This window comes from Capra hircus, chromosome 8 (assembly GCF_001704415.2).
Source record: "Capra hircus breed San Clemente chromosome 8, ASM170441v1, whole genome shotgun sequence".
NCBI classification, from domain to species: Eukaryota; Metazoa; Chordata; class Mammalia; order Artiodactyla; family Bovidae; genus Capra; species Capra hircus.
Window position 1 is genome coordinate 98,240,937 of NC_030815.1, and position 17,473 is coordinate 98,258,409.

The following is a 17,473-nucleotide window of genomic DNA, read 5'->3' on the forward strand; positions in this document are numbered from 1 at the left end:
CCTATCCCTTCTCCAGCAGATCTTCCAGACCCAGGAATCGCACCAGTCTCCTGCATTGCAGATGGATTCTTTACCAACTGAGCTATCAGGGAAGCCCTTCCAAACTTATAGTCACCTGCAATTACTAAGAACTGTCAGTTTTATTTACTTTTAAAAACATCCTTTTCAATTAGAGAGAATCCCTCAGATGTATGCACATGTGTATATACACACATAAATGTATGTGTGTGTATATGTAGGTATATATGGAAAATAAATTTATTTTAAAATATGCAGCACTGCTAAGAAATTATACCAAGCTCTACTGATAAAAACATAAGCTCCTGCCCCAGCTTTTTTTAAGTCTAAATTAAAATGCACTTTGATTACAGGAGACAATCCTCTGCACAATTCCTTTTGATGTGCAGAGCATCTGACCAAAGCTGATTCAGTGGCACCAACAAAATAATGGAGGCTTTTAACTGCCTGAAGCATGAATTTGCTTTGGGAAAAGCCCAAATTTGGGGGAAGAATCATTTACTCTCTAGAACTTGACAGAATCTTTCTCCAAAATTAAGCATTCATCTCTACCAGGAGGTTCTCCTTTACCCATACACAGCCATTTCCCCCCATGACTTCCCCCTTGATGTTGCCCTTCAATTTGGAAGGTTTGCTCCCACCTGCTGCTTCTCCAGATGAATAAAATCCCATCTTGCTCAGATGAGAGTAAGTGACAGTAATTTGTATTCACACAAGTTATTTTTTGCTGCTTCATTATTTTAAGGAAAGTGAATTTCCATGCAAAGTCACGCCATTATCAAGACATGTTCACTTCTATCAGCATGGATCCCTCTACTATTATCTATAGCAAGAACACTATATTAAAATGTCATGTGGGTAGTCACAAAGCACTTGCAGCCTCTCGATGTTGTGCACTTAATTACAGATCTTCTTTTTCTATTATTTTGTGAACATTTTCAGACAAACAAAAAACTGAATTATACAGTGAACGCACCTAGATTCTGCAGTTTACATTTCACTATATTAGGGAAAGATTTATTTGGTTACACAGTTCTGGGTATGTCCACACTCTGAGGATCAAAAGCAGCACTTACTGTTAGCTTACACAGAGAAATACAAGTCTGGTTCTGATATTAAAAGCATGGAAGAGACTGTTAGCCTTACCCAAGAACTCAGCAACAAAACGGTTGTTGTCAAAATGAATTAAGCTTTTTCTAGACTCACTGAAAAGGGAAAACAACTCCATTTCTTCCAAAGAAAATAACTAAAAGACAGAAGTCAGTTAAGCACCATAAAGAAAAATAAATGAAATGGCCTAGACACTGACAAAAACACTGTTAAAAGAAGCAACATTTGGAGGAAAAGGAGTAACTCACTCCTGTGCATGCCATCTGATGCATGCTGCTCACCATCCCAAACGTGCACAATACTGTTTCAGAAATCCTAGACTGTTCCAGTTCTGACACTGCTAATTCTAGCAGAACATTCACAGGCAGTAAAATCAGTCCCTGTGGACAGTGTAGTGACGGGAGGCTCAAACTGGTTGTAACTGGAAGCGTATCACCTGGTAAGATATTACTGTCAACATAGGAAATCTCAGAACATTCAAGAATAGATTTCGATTTTCATTCTGCTTAATCCAAGGTGAAGAAGTCATTTAAATGATTGAATCTGACCAAATGTTGAGACCACTAATAGCCATGTTGTTTATACATAATGCTTTCCTCAAGGAACATAAAACAATTTTAAAACATTATTTTACTTTTCTTCACACTTGAGATAGAAGCCACGAAATATTATTCCCAATTAACTGAGGCACAAATCAATTCTATGATTTATTTGTGGTCCCAATATGATTCAGATCCGTGGCTACGAACCAAACCCAATGTCCTCATTACCATAAATACCAGAAATATGCTCTCAACCAGCACTGAGTAAAAGAACAGTAACTTTTACAAAATGATGCTCTATTGGTTGAAGCTTACAGTCTTGCTAATGATTACAATTACATGCAAAATAAAACAGAATTTGTGTCTGCCGAGGTCCGCTGTACAGAGCAGATCTCCTCAAGGCTAAGGCAGATGGTCTTCTCTTCCCAGTTCCCACAGCCAGGCCTCGAGGAGTGAGGAGCAGAAGGAAGACAGCTTTCTCTGCCAGAGCCTCTAGCTGAGGTCACGGTCAGTCTAGAAGGCTCAGTTTCCACTGGGTTCTTCTGTTGATCTTTGGTGGCATAAAAAGCTCAGCATCTAAAGGAAAGGAAAGAGAAACTGTAATAGACACACTCTTTGCTGTTGGTGGGAGCTGAGGCAATTGCTCTAAGCTAAAACGAGGTGACTGGGCTTTGCACCGATAAGATGCGCTTCAGAAGCAGGGTTAATGTTTGTGTTACCCTAACAACTTCCTGGTCAGAGCAAACACAGCCTAGGGGCCCTGCTCCAAAAAGAGGAATTCCACTTGAACTTCAGGCAGGTGAGAGGGTTGAAGAAAAAAATGTCCACTAACTGATTCAAAGTGAAAGAATATTTTGTATTTCAAACTGGGAGAGTGTGGTGGTTGTAGTGATGACAAGGCTGTATACATGTATTAAATTTCAGGAGAAGGGGACGACCGAGGATGAGATAGCTGGATGGCATCACGGACTCGATGGACGTGAGTCTGAGTGAACTCCGGGAGATGGTGATGGACAGGGAGGCCTGGCGTGCTGTGATTCATGGGGTTACAAAGAGTCGGACACAACTGAGCGACTGAACTGAACTGATACATTTAAAAGATCTGTACATTTCACTGTATGTAAAATTTACCTCAATTTTAAAACTAAAAGGAAAAATTGGTGGCATGTTTTCAGTAAGCAAAGCTAACGGACAGAAAATACTTAAAAAAAAAAAAACTAGAAAAGGCAGGTGATAGTTGGAGAAAATTTGTCAGATAAAATTTCCAGGCCCTCTTTCAGATACATTTATGGAATTATTTAAGTAGGAATAATAAATAATAAGTAGAAACATGAGAAAACATGTAAAGAGGTTCTTTCTTAGTATAAATACCACGTATTAACTTATTGGCAGGAAAGAAGCTATTCTGAAAGACTGTATGACAGCAAGACACGACATCTTTCATATTTCCATGTTTGAATTTCATAGCACAAAGAAAGTCATTTCATAAAAATACTTTGAGGACTTTTATCAATTTTTCCAAGGACTTCTCTTTATCCTTTGATAGTCAAAGCAATTTTGCTATCAACCATAACAATTCCAACTGGTCTATGATTTAAGCACTACTCTGGTAAAACATGAATCCATTTTATGAAATAGATTCCATTTTTGCAAGACCTGGAATCAACTTGTGTGGTACTACACTGTACATTAAACATGAAACAGAAAATGCCCCTTCAGGTCACTGCTCCCCTATAGTGTTAGCTGGGCAGGGGCAGGTAAGGAATATTTGAGTGGCACTGATTCTGTGATTAGCTCATCTGCCCCTTTTTGGGTTATGAGAACTTCCTTCCTAGAGTCTACACCAGTGTTCCTACACGGAGATACAGATAATACACATAATGAGCTGATGATACATAATACAAATATGGAGGCTGCTGATAATAAGCAGCCTAAAAATTTTAAAAGTCTTCAAGGCTCAGCTGGGAAATGAAAGTGCTCTTTGATAAAGCCAACTAGACCACGCTAGGGAAAGATGTGTGACTGGACTTGACCTGAAGGCCAGCATCAGGCCAGCAGTGAGGAAAACAGGGGAAAGAAACCACAACTGGATTAGACACCACAAGCTACACAATTACCAAATAGCCTCTAGTCTGAGATGAACTGTGAGCATCTCAGAAAGAAGTGTGTGTTTTGGGACTGACACCAGAAGCAGCCTGCCAGCCTCCAGGAAGAAGGGGACCTAGGGACACAGCAGTTAACTGTCTGGATATATGAGCTTAGCTGGTATGGAAGGTGGTAAGTATATTCCTGGTAGCAAAATATACCATTAAAGTTAAACCTGACATGGCTCTCATAAAGCCAGTACTTCAAATGTCATCAAAATGCTAACACAATATAGCATTTAAATGAAAAACTTTCAGAATGCTGCCTGTCACATGCCAGAAATGCAAACAGCATCTACAGTAACTGCCAACTTTTCAAAGCTGAAAAGAAGTTACTATGCTGGAATGATCCTCATGACGGGCAAACACTTTAGCACCAAACTGATCTGTCCAAAGTTTTTTTTTAACCAACTTTGAAAAGAAAGCCTTTAGGGTTTTTAACTTTGAGGAATATGTAACCTAACTGCTGAGAATCATTTCCCCCCACCCCAAAAAATACACAGAAACATTTCACGTATTCAATAGGAAATGCAGATGAAATGATAACCTTTTTTGGATCTGTTTTCAAATTACACTATCAATCCTGAGGATGACTAAAAAGGTCTGGCTCTTAAGCAATAAATGTGAAAATGTCCCCAAGACACAATGCAAAACTGTCAAGAGCCAAAAATGATGATTCAGAAGAATTCTTGAAATGTACGTGCAAACTAGACTGTTCAGACTCAAACTTCAACTGGGATGCCCTGTATGGATGCATATATGCCACTGCTTTGACAAGCGCGCAAGTCAGAACAAGTTTTTAAAAAATTATACATTTAATGTCACACTGGATCTCTCATCCCCCAGCCCAGGTTCCTAACACTAAAGGCATTAAACTTATTTTACTACAGATAGACTCTGAGAATAGAGGAAAAACTGCAGTGACTCCCCAATCTCTCCTTATACTAGTAACCTAAACACTTACAAAAATATATTTCTTCTGCTTAGTACATAGTAATTAAGAGAGAAAAATACTAACCAAGAACAGGAACTGAAGTCTTCTGTTGTTGGTAAGAGGCCATGATACTATTTGCAGTAGAATTGGGACCTAGAACCTAAGTAGAAAGTAGACTGAATCAGCAAAGACTATTTTAACTTCTGATGGCTGCAAATACCTTTGCAGCAATAAGCAGCCTTTCATTTTCATTATGGCATCAAACATATATGTGATTTTAATTTGACAGTTTCTCCCATCTCCATTCAGACCTTGGTATCTCCTGTCTACCAGAAGGTAATGATGGGGGAAAACAGAAAAGGAAAAGCTCAGTGATAAACGCCTGGTCCTTTCCAAATGAGTGAGCCAAACCCTGGGGAGGGGTACAATAATAGATTATAGAATACACAGAGCATCAGACTGTACTCAAAGATTTGTGAGAATTTTTACATTAAAATAATATGTACACAAAATGGAGGAGAATGCAAACTCCACGTGTGTTCAAGATGAACAAGAGACTTCACAGGAAGCCCACGCCTGCAGGAGCCTCAGCGGGCACACGCCAGGCCCTCTGCCCCGCCTTCACTCAGCTCTGTGCCCGTCCCCTCCTGGCGCATGCCCAGCAGTGATGCCACATGCTCAAAGCACTGCCCCGTGACCCATGGTATCCTACACATATGACATTACCGTGCTTTACCAGCCAGAGCAAAAACACAATTTTCCTGTCACTTCCCCTAAGACTCCTAAACTGGTGTCTTAGGCGTTAATATGATCTGAATAGATGAGAATAAGGGAGGGCCTGGGGAGGCATTATAAATTGTTAGCTTCAAAATCACAAGTTTTGAAGGTGATCAGATTTCTTCTAGGAAATACCTATTATAGTAAATTCAAGTGCTTATGGGAGGCTAACTCTTAGTTGCTTTTATAGTTTTTTCTTTTAAATGCTTTGATATCTACCTTGTCATGTAACCTTCAAAACATTCAGTGAAGTATACCAGAGAATATTATTCTCATTTATAACTGAGGAAATCAAGACCCAGTAAGCTTATGTATTTCATAAGCCTATGAGCTGACTTTTGGCCTCTGTCTCAGCTCCAAACCCACCCTTCTACGCACTGCTTGTGATGCTGGGACTGTGGGGCCTGAGAAAACACCCCTCCTCTGATGGCTGTTATTCTCCAACAAGAGCAGCCGACAGAAGGACAGGCCGAGGCTGGATGGAGGAAGGAGATAGGATCTGTTCCTTTGTTTGCTTGCTGCCATTCAACAGTGGCTCTTTACCCCACAGCATCTGTTCATTCCAGTTTCCATTTATTTCTATGTACTCTGAACCAGCCTCATCTACCCCCACAGAAATACCAGCACCAGACGGCTGCCCCTGCTTCACGGAGCTTCCAGAACCAGCTCTGCAAGACCCATCTCCAAGCATCTAAATTCTAAGAATCTCAAACTCTTCCTTCTGTTCTTTCAGTCCTAGGGGTATAAGCCGCTGCCCACACTTACTATCTCAGGGCCCCTTCTCTGTGTTCCCCTTCTGCCTTTTTGGTCCTCTAGTATTTGGTTAACCAGTTCCATTTATTAAAATCTCTCTGATAAAATATTGGCTGCGGTTTCCGTTGTCCTTAATGGACCCTGATGGACAGACCAGCCTTTCAGAATCAAAATCAAAACGCTGAGCAACAGACCTGAGGTGTGAGAGACTGTGCAGATATAAGCAATAAACAGATGCCGAAGCATCAGAGTTCTCGATGGGACACAAACAGCTTCAACGTGATTAGTGATCACGTCGTAACAACACAGAAGTGACAAGCCGAATTTACGGCAATCATCTGGGCTTCCTTTAAAGAATTCAGATCCCATCTGTAAGTGTGAACAGAGACGTGAGGGGCCAGTTCTGGTCGACCTGAACAACTTCACTGCAGGCCAGGGGCAACCATCTGACTTCCATCTTCTCTGTGACAGTGGTTTCATGTGGAAAAGAGAACTAAAAGCAAACTTAACCTAGGCCGAGGTGTACTACAAGTTCTACCACAAAGTCTTCTTACCAACAGCTTGCTAAGATAACTTAACTGTGGTATGGTATGTTTTAAGAAAAGGAAAATCCTTTGCTTTGACTGTTAAGACACTATGAGAGTAATAATCTGTGAAAGTGATTTTAACATGAAAAGCACATTGTGTTTCTGAGGAAAACTTACAGGTGTAGCTGAACTCTGCTGGGGGGTGAGAGTCCAAATTTCTGGAAGTGACCTTTCCATTAACAGCAGAGTATCTTCAAAGGCCTTCTGTAACTCCCTTCCTTGCTCATCAAACTCAAAGAGAAAGAGCATCTTTAAAATATGGCCTATTTCATCTAGAGAGAAGAAATTTGAGAGAGTGGTTAAGTTGTATTACCAGCTCCATTGCTAGAATCCTAACAGAGATTCTTTCCCAAGCAAAAAATATCTAATATCACACAATATCTTCCATATTTTCTCCTTTCTCCTCCAAAGCTAGAATAATTTAACATATCTACTACAAAAAGAAAACAAATCCACTGCAGCCCAAGCAGGGGATTAGTGTCTCCTCAATCCTTATCCTGATTTCAGAGATGCATGTATGTGTGCTAAGTCACTTCAGTCGTGTCTCTTTGTGACTGTATGGACTGTAGCCCACCAGGCTCCTCTGTCCATGGGGATCCTCCCGGCAAAAATACCGGAGTGGGTTGCCATGCCCTCCTCCAGGGGATCCTCTCAACTCAGTGATCGAACCTGCATCCCTTATGTCTCCTGCACTGGCAGGCAGGTTCTTTACTATTAGCACCATTATTATTACTTTATTCCCAAATAAATTTATTACAAGTTCCCAAAAGGCCAAATAGAAAGATAGATGTCTTTCTCCAGACCAATAAGACTTATTCCCAAGTCCACGATGTAGCAAGTGAAGGGGATGGACTGGATTTTAACCTTTATTTTCATCCCAGAGCAAACCTGCTTAACAGTTTAGGCCCTGTGTGGCCTTGGGTAAACTTTCTGACTTCAATGATCATCCTTAACATCCTGGGTAGGTGAATGCCAATGAGAAAGGCCTCTGGGCTGAGTTTTGTTTTACAAAAGTGCCCTGAAGTGATGTATTTACTATGGTTTTTATGTGGGCAAGAATCATCAGTATTGAAAACATACCTTTCAATTTCTCAGTCCCCTGCACCACTTCACTCAGTGCCTCCAAAAGGGCCACATCCTCCAGCGGACTCCCCTCCTTGAGGCTGTGCTTCTTCCGCTCCGCTTTGCGCCGATTCTTAGATGATCGCCTGTTAGGTATTAGAGGTGTTTTAAAAGGGGCTCTCCTTAAGCCCTTCCCACTAAAACCTGAAACAAGACAAGGATGCCCATTCCCAGCACTTCTCTTCAACGTGGTACTGGAAGCCCTAGCCACAGCAATCAGAAAAGAAAAAGAAACAAAAGGTCATTAGGAACTGTCATTAGAGAGGGATGACATGATACTAGATTTGGAAAACCCTAAGGACTCCTCATAAAGACTTCTAGATCTGATAAATGAATTCAGCAAAGCAGCAAGAGAAAAGAACGACATCAGAAACTGGCTGCATTTCTTTATAACAGCAATGAAATATCGGAATGGGAATGTAAAAAAATAATACTTTTCAAAATTGCAGTCCCCAAAACAAAATACTTACGAATAAACCTGATTAAGGAGATTAAAGACTCATACACCGAGAACTATAAAACATTAAGAAAGGAAACTGAAGATGATTCAAAGATATGGAAAGAAATCCCATGTTCTTGGACTACAAGAATTAACGTTGTTAAAATGGCAATCTACTGATGTAATACAATCCCTATCAAATGACCCATGACTGTTTTCACAGAACTGGAACAAATAATCCCTAAATTCTATGGAACCATAGGTGACCCAGAACTGCTGAAGCAATTCTGAAGAAAAAGAACAAAGCAGGAGGCATAGCCTTCCCAGACTTCAGACACACTCCAGAGCTACAGGAATCAAAACAGCACGGCACTGGCACAAAAACAGACACACGGATCAATGGAGCAGAAGAGAGCGCCTAGAAATAAACCTGCCCACCTACTAGGAGTTAGTCTTCTGTAAGAGAGTCAGGAATATCAGACGGGAAGAAGTCTCTTCAGCAACTGGTGTTGGAAAAGCTGGACAGCCACATGTAAACAGAGGCAGTTAAAACATACCCTCTCACTGTACACAGAAATAACCTCAAAATGGCTGAAAGACTTAAACATAATTAAGACATGACACCACACAACTCCCAGAAGAGAGCACAGGCAAAACACTCTATGACAAAAATTGTACCGACACTTTCTTAGGCCAGTCTCCCAAGGCAATAAAAATGAAAACAAAAGTAAACAAACTTACAAGCTTTTGCACAGCAAAGGAAACCATAAAAAAAATAAAACGATCTACAGAATGGGAGAAAAATATTTGCAGATCATGCAGTAGACAAGGGCTTCATTTCCAAAATACACCAACAACTCATACAACTCAACAACACAAAACAAACAACCCCGTCAAAAAACGGGCTAAAGATCTTAACCCACATTTCTGCAAAAAAAAAAAAAACCATATAGATGGCCACCAGGCATGTGAAAAAGATGCTCAACATCACTAATTATTACAGAAATGCAAACCAAAACTACAGTGAGGTACCACTAGACACCAGTCAAAATGGTCACCATTAATAAGTCTATAAATAAATGCTGAAGAGGGTATGCAGAAAAGGGAACCCTCCTATACTGTTGGTGGGAATGCAAATTTATACAGCCACTATGGAAAACAGTATGGCGGTTACTCAGAAAACTAAACACAGAATTACAATATGACCCAGCAACCCCACTCCTGGGCATATACCTGGAGAAAACTCTGATCCAAAAAGATATATGCACCCCTATGTCCACAGCAGCATTACTCACAACAGCCCCAAGACATGAACAACCTGAATATCCGCTGACAGATGACTTGATAGAGAAGATGTGGTGTACACACACAACAGAATACTACTCAGCCGTAAAAAGCGCCAAACAACGCCATGTGCAGCATCACGGGTGCAACTAAGACGACCAGATTAAGTGAAGTCAGTCAGAAAGAGAAAGAAACACAGTATCATTTATACACAGAATCTAAAACACAGCACAGATGAACCTGTCTATGAAACAGACTCATAGACACAGAGAACAGACTTGTAGGTGAGGAGAGGGAGAGGGAGATGGATAGACTGTGAGTTTGGGGTTGGTAGATGCAAAGTATTACACTGGAATGGATAAACAAGATCCTACTGTATAGCACAGGGGATTATATTCGGTATCCTGTGATAAACCACAATGGAAGAAACTATAAACAAAGAACGCATATATGTGTATAACTGAATCACTTTGCTGTACAGCTGAGATTATCGCAACATTGCAAATCAATTATGCTTCAATAAAGAAAAAGAGGAGAGCTCTCCTTGTGCTCAGCAGATTAAAACGAACATAGCAATAAGTGTGGTCACCAACTTTTCGGGAAACCACAGTATATACAGATGGTGCTTGTATTTTTGGGAAAATGGTGAAGATGTTAAAATGATACATAAAATTCAACTGGTAGCGAAAAGGCAGGAAATAATAAGGAAGGCCCTAAAAAGTGATGCCTGGCCTTGAAGTTTTGACTAAGATACAGAAGAAAATGAAATTACATCTGATAATCAGAGCTGGAACAATGAGAAGAACAATCAGCTTCAATTTTGTAGTAAAGACTAAATAAATTTAAGGCAACAAAATTAAATTTAAGTAAGAAGACAGACATATCAGATTGGAATTTTAATATCATAAAATATATAAATGAACCCCACATTCTTTCCTGCCTCAGAGATCTTTTATTATGCCATTTGTTTCATCTGGGACCCTCAGCCCAACTCCCAAAAGCCCAGTCTGGGTGGCTTTCCTGCAGTTTCTGTTTATCCCACCCAATCTCACAGATGTCCACTCTAAATTCCTAAAACACCATTTGGTTTAAATATACCATCATGCACTGTTTTCTGTTTCCCAAGTAAGTCTACAAATTCTTATTAATTCACATCTCCTTAAAAGGTTTCTGTAATATCCACTACAGCGAGTTCAGTAAATACTTCTGACCAACTGAACTTTGAAGAAGTGTGAACTCGCTTTTCTTTATACTCTTCCTAGTTTTTCAGTGCCTACATATTACATATAGTCACTTAATGTATTTGTTAAATGAATGAAATCAGATGTTAAATATAAATTGAGTACCCAGTGTAAGTGCCATATGAGCAACGGGCAAACACATAGGCCATGAAGCTGCAGCAGAAAACATCTGCAGTCAAGTCTGAGCTCTTAGACATGCTGGGAAGGTCCTTCCCCAACTTCCCCAGTCCCCCGCCTCCTGCTGCATGGTCCTGGTGGAAAGCTGACCTCTTCACTTCTCCTTTCTCCACACACCCAGGGAATGGTGAGTGTGCTGAATCAACATGATACATACGCTGATATCCTAGAGTTACTATGAGAGTATCTGCCACTCATGACACTGCTGGTTTCAGAGAAGAGATCTGACTCTTGACCGTGGGGTGCTTCATCATCTAGAAAAGAAGAACCAGACACAGAGTTGAAAACTCCCTGCAGATAAGGTTCACCTTCAGCACGGTAAATGAACCATAGTTATCCAGGTCACCTCTAATGAGGTAGGAAGACTAGTACAAAGCTGATCTAAAATACAGCACAAATGTGTATAGCTGAGCCACTGGACTGGCACAACACTGTACACCAACTACTCTTCAATAAAAAAAAGGAGGTGCTCTCCTTGTGCTCAACAGACTAAAACCAATGTAGCAATAACTACTAGTCACCAATAGATATGAAATACAATTTTACCACTGTAAGCTAGCACTTTACCAAACGTCTTTATTCTTTTCTTAAAGCAAAGGAACTTTTGGAGAGGAGGAGATTCATTCTGTAAATACTGCAGTCAGTTCCTCTGGCTGGGTGAGTGGGGAACGTCTGGCAGACCTCTTCCCATTCGTGCTTGATTCTGCCCTCAAACTCTCCCCAGTACCCATGACAAAGACATACACATGCCCTTCACAGAGGCCTCAGACTTCCACTTGGCACAGTAACCACACTGCAGGAGGCACAGTAAGCGCTAATAAGACAGTGTGTGACGCTGCCCCCAACACCACCCCCAAGCTCCACCGTCTCCAGGCAGGCACTCACCCAGGTTCACCTGCTGGGCCTGCTCCTTCAGCTCTCGTACCACCAGTAGACGTTTTTTATGGCGACTGAATGTGGCTGTCTGAGAGTCCAGAAATGCCATATAATTTTTCTGGGCTGAGGGTGCAGATGGAAAGTAATTTAAACATGTTTAAGCAAAGAGAAAAAACTGGAGTGAGAGGTTGGCAAGGGAGTTGGAGCTCAATGAAAAGAAAACAAGTTATCAAATTTTTCGAGTAAGACTTTTTTCTTTAAATTTAATGGAGAATTAACGAACAATGCTTTCGGAGAATGAACTAGAGATTGAGATTCAAGATCTTAGAGTTCATTAACATCATCCTAGAAAACACTCTACCACTAAACTTGTAAAATCACCTGAATAAGAGCCTTTAATATCTAACCTAAGAGAGGACTGGCAAATAAAAGGAGTGTACAGGAAGCTATTAACAAAAACAGGAAGAAAGTCATGAAATGCTTCCTAAACCTGTAAGTATTCGGTCTTTGCTGATGAATCGTCAGCATTTTTCTAGGTTCTCATTAGTGGAGAAAAATTCAAGTAAGAGTGAGCTAGAAGGATTGTTACAGGGCCCAGGAGGATGCTGCCAGGACCCAGGTAGGAGTACGTAAAGAGAATGATACACAGAGAACTCTCCCAGTTTTAAGTCGGACAGGGTAGTAGAAAGCAGACAGGGTCAGAATGAAAGCATGTCAATGTCAGAAAGGCTAGATATTACGTACAGGGGAGACTGTGCAGGGCTTAAAATCAACCTCTACTCCCAAAGATTTCTATATGTCAAACTGACATCCTACTCTTACATTTTGCATTTAAGGAATTACAATGTACACTAGAGTATTCTAGAACTGATTAACACTCATCTTTGATTAATCTGCTGCAAAGGTCCTTTTTATTTTTATTATTTTTTTGGACATGCCGTGCAGCATACAGGATCTTAGTTCCCCGACAAGGGATTGAACCTGTGCCCCCAGAATTGGAAGCTGTCTTAACCACAAGGCCACAGGAAAAGCCCTTCTTTTTATTGTAAAAATTTTTTTTATTTTGAAAGTTCAAACCTACATAAAAGTTGCAACAGTTCAATGAATACACACACACACACACACACTTCACTTAGATTTATCAATTATTAATATTCTATATTTTTGGCTTCCTCTGTTTCTCTCTCTACTCTCTCTCACACACACATAATTATTTTTGTGGAACCCTTCGAGAGGAAGTTACAGATACAATCCTTCCCTCCTAAATACTTTAGCATCTCTCTCTTAAGAATCAGGATATTACGTATATAATCACAATATAATTATTAAATGCAGAAAACTAACCATTTGATATGATATTATCAAATAGTTCATATGCAAGTTTACCAACCACTCCTCAATGCAAAAATTTTTAACTGTATCTTACCCACAGGTTTTTAACATTCAAATATTTCATGTGTGACTATTTATTTAACATCATTGTCGCTACTGTTTAGACACTAAGTCTGTCCAACTCTTCATGACTCCATGGACTGTAGCCTCCCAGGCTCCTCCATCCATGGGATTTCCCAGGCAAAAATACTAGAACAGGCTGTCAGTTTTCTTCTCTAGGGGGATCTTCCTGACCCAGGGATCAAACCCATGTCTTCTGTAATGGCAGGCAAATTCTTTACCACTGGAAGCCCATTTAACATAGCACATTTAAAAACCATGGTCAGAATTCAATTATCCCACCCAGTGGAGAACTCTGCTTGACTCAATAAAGTGCGTTCTTTCATCACTGACATGATTAAAGGATGTAATCTCCCGTCTCCCTCTCCCCCGATCCTGATACTTCCAAATCAGGAATGCTTTCTAAAATACAACCCTCACCTTCTAGAATGGAAGGCTTTATGTTGGTTTCTATAATATCTGGTCTGTTATATTTGTGTACCTAAAAGGAAAAATAAGATAATTTTAGGCAAGAAAACGTCAAGTCACTGGAAAGTTAAGACGCTAGGGAGTGGATTGCTTTCAGAGGTGACTAGGATATTTTCCGGAGGAACAGGCCTACAAGGCGGCCAAAGAAAACCCAAATCGTTTCAGTAAAAAACAGTAACATTTCTCATTTAGAGGACTAATTCCACACCTCAAGAATAAATTAACTAAATGATTTAAAACGCACTGCTTATCCTTAGACCAGAACCTGAACTACTGCCAAACTTCGGAAGCCTCAGAAGACCAGGGACTCCGGCTGACTGTCTCCCCCGTGCAGGCCCTCGTTCTACTGAGCACTTAAGGCAGAGAGGAGTTCTGGCGTCCTCTTACCAGTCTCAGAGCTTCTTCCCAGGCAGCTCCCTCTAGCAGCACGAGCACAGCTTCTTCATGGTCCTGACAAGGGAACATCAAGGAAGATAACAGGCTAATGGGGCAAGCATGACAGATGCCACCGTATCAAACTGCAAAACTGCCCAAAGAGCTGCCTCTATTGCTCACAATCCCAGTTCTCAGCCTAGGGTCTGGCCTAGAGCGGATGCTTGATAGATGCTGATGCAAAAGATAAATAAGGAGTGTCAGTTCTGGAAATGACCACAAAACACAAGGTGAGCATCATCTCTCTACATCCCTGAGCACTGAAACCACGAGAGAGACTGTTAGAAATGCCCATTTCCCCAGCTGCACCTCCAAGTCTGATTCAGGAGATTCAGGTGGGCTCCTGAATTAACAAGACCACACTGTGAAAAAAGGGTCGACTAGAACTGTAACCTTCCAAACCTATAAAAAACTGAAATAAGTTTAATAAACATCTGTATATCCTACAGTCTTTAAGCCATTTGTGATGCTTACATCATTATCACTAAAAACTTTTGATTATGTACCCTAATATATAATTACATTATGTTCTTAAAAAGCACATAAAACAAAACATGTTTTTAAAAGATGAAATAAAAGAGACAACTGGCTGGATATTTTCAAGTAATCTCTATCATAAAAAAGGTGTGTATAAACTAGACAAAAAGGGATTTAAAGAACATGAGATAATGAATACAATACATGGACTTAGGAAGGAATCTAATTTGGATCAATCTACTATAAACAACTTTGGAATATTGAGGGAACTTAACTTTTCATTATTGGAAAATTAAAATGTGTCAACATGGAGAGAGGAAGATTATAGCCAAACAAACCAAATTTACAAACGGTATAATTTCATTTTGGTTAAAAAGTACATCTGTGTGTAGAGTGTGTGTGTGTGCGTGCATGTGTGTGTGTAGGGGGGTGAGTAGGGAAGGTAGAGAGGAAAGAGGAAACTCTGGAAAGAAACAGTCACACGAGTCGGACATGACTGAAGTGACTTAGCATGCATGCACGCATGAGTGGTAGTAATGAGGTGTTTTTATTTTCTTCTATCTGCTTTTAGTATTTTAAACAATCTATATACATATATACTACTTTAAATAAGTTACTTTTAACTAAGAAGGTTAAATAAACATTTTCTTCCCAGACCCCAAAGGATCATTTCAGGCCTATACCATATGTCCCAAAGAAACACAGTATATGTGTTTTGCTTAACTGGAAATGTGTGTGTGTTTGACATAAAATTCGTATATTAATAACATACAATGAATAATTTTAAAGTGTATTTGATGCTGTGTACTATATCACAATGTTGTGTAATCACAAGCTCTCCCTACTTTCAAAATTTTTTTTATCATCACATAAATACACTTCGTATCCATTAACCAATCCCTCCATACTTCCCACTCCACTCCCCCTGGTAACTTCTAATCTGCTTTTTCTCTCTCTGGATTTGCACAGTCTGGATATATTATATAAGAGGAGCCATACAATAGGTGACTTTTTGTGCCTGACTTCTTAAGTATATGTTTTAAAGATTCATCAGTTCTTTGTTCCTTCTCTCTCCCCTTATTTTTTTGACTATAGCAAAATTCAATATAAAATGCACCCTTTTAGCCATTTAATGTATAGCTCAGGCGCATCAAGCAAATTCACACTGTTGTGAAGCCACCACTACTATCAATTTCCAAAACTTTTATCTTGCAAAAAGGAAATTCTATATCCATGAAACAATAAATCCCCTCTCTCCCCACTCCCCACCTTTCAGCAACCATCGTTCTACTGTGTCTCTATGAATCTGACTACTCTAGGTACCTCATATAAGTAGAATTATACAATATTTGTCCTTTTATATCTAATTTATTTCACTCAGCATAATCTTTTCAAGTTTTATCTAAGCTGTAGCATGCACCAATTTTTCATTATTTTTTGACTGAATAATATTCCTCCATATGTGCGTATGTGTTCAGTTCAGTCGCTCAGTCATGTCCAACTCTGCAACCCCATAAACCGCAGCACGCCAGGCCTCCCTGTCCATCACCAACTCCCAGAGTTCACCAAAACTCATGTCCACTGAGTTGCTGATGCCATCTAACCATCTCATACTCTGTCATCCCCTTCTCCTGCCCTCAATTCTTCCCAGCATTAGGGTCTTTTCCAATGAGTCAGCTCTTCGCATCAGGTGGCCAAAGTATTGGAGTTTCAGCTTCAGCATCAGTCCTTCCAATGAACATCCAGGACTGATCTCCTTTAGGATGGACTGGTTGTATCTCCTTGCAGTCCAAGGGACTCTCAAGAGTCTTCTCCAACACCACAGTTCAAAAGCATCAATTCTTCGGTGCTCAGCTTTCTTCAGTCCAACCCTCACATCCATACACGACCACTGGAAAAACCACAGCCTTGACTAGACGGACCTTTGTTGGCAAAGTAATGCCTCCATTTTTTAATATGCTATCTAGGTTGGTCATAACTTTCCTTCCAAGGAGTAAGCGTCTTTTAATTTCATGGCTACAATCACCATCTGCAGTGATTTTGGAGCCCAGAAAAATAGTCAGCCAGTTTCCCCATCTATTTCCCATGAAGTGATGAGACCAGATGCCATGATCTTCATTTTCTGAATGTTGAGCTTTAAGTCAACCTTTTCACTCTCCTCTTTCACTTTCATCAAGATGCTTTTTAGTTCCTCTTCATTTTCTGCCATAAGGGTGGTGTCATCTGCATATCTGAGGTTATTGATATTTCTCCCAGCAATCTTGATTCCAGCTTGTGCTTCTTCCAGCCCAGCGTTTCTCATGATGTACTCTGCATATAAGTTAAATAAGCAGGGTGCAATATACAGCCTTGACGTACTCCTTTTCCTATTCGGAACCAGTCTGTTGTTCCATGTCCAGTTCTAACTGTTGCTTCCTGACCTGCATATGGTTTTCTCAAGAGGCAGGTCAGGTGGTCTGGTATTCCCATCTCTTTCAGAATTTTCCACAGATTCTTGTGATCCACACAGTCAAAGGCTCTGGCATAGTCAATAAAGCAGAAATAGATGTTTTTCTGGAACTCTCTTGTGTATGTGTACATCTATCATATTGTTCACAGCAGCACTATCCACAATAGCCAAGATACGGAAACAACCTAGAT

The 17,473-nt window shown here is 40.2% G+C and overlaps 1 protein-coding gene across 1 annotated transcript in view; it reads right to left on the reverse strand.

Moving 5' to 3' along the window:
- Nucleotides 736-17,473, reverse strand: part of IKBKAP (inhibitor of kappa light polypeptide gene enhancer in B-cells, kinase complex-associated protein) — a 57,334-nt gene continuing 40,596 nt past the window's right edge. The window contains exons 30-37 of the mRNA XM_018052561.1: nt 14,312-14,374; nt 13,877-13,937; nt 12,014-12,127; nt 11,286-11,382; nt 7,946-8,073; nt 6,983-7,137; nt 4,833-4,908; nt 736-2,246 (exon numbers count right to left, since the gene is read on the reverse strand). Of these exons, the coding sequence (XP_017908050.1) occupies nt 2,179-2,246; nt 4,833-4,908; nt 6,983-7,137; nt 7,946-8,073; nt 11,286-11,382; nt 12,014-12,127; nt 13,877-13,937; nt 14,312-14,374 (762 nt within the window). The 3' untranslated portion in view covers nt 736-2,178. The remainder of the gene's footprint in view (nt 2,247-4,832; nt 4,909-6,982; nt 7,138-7,945; nt 8,074-11,285; nt 11,383-12,013; nt 12,128-13,876; nt 13,938-14,311; nt 14,375-17,473) is intronic.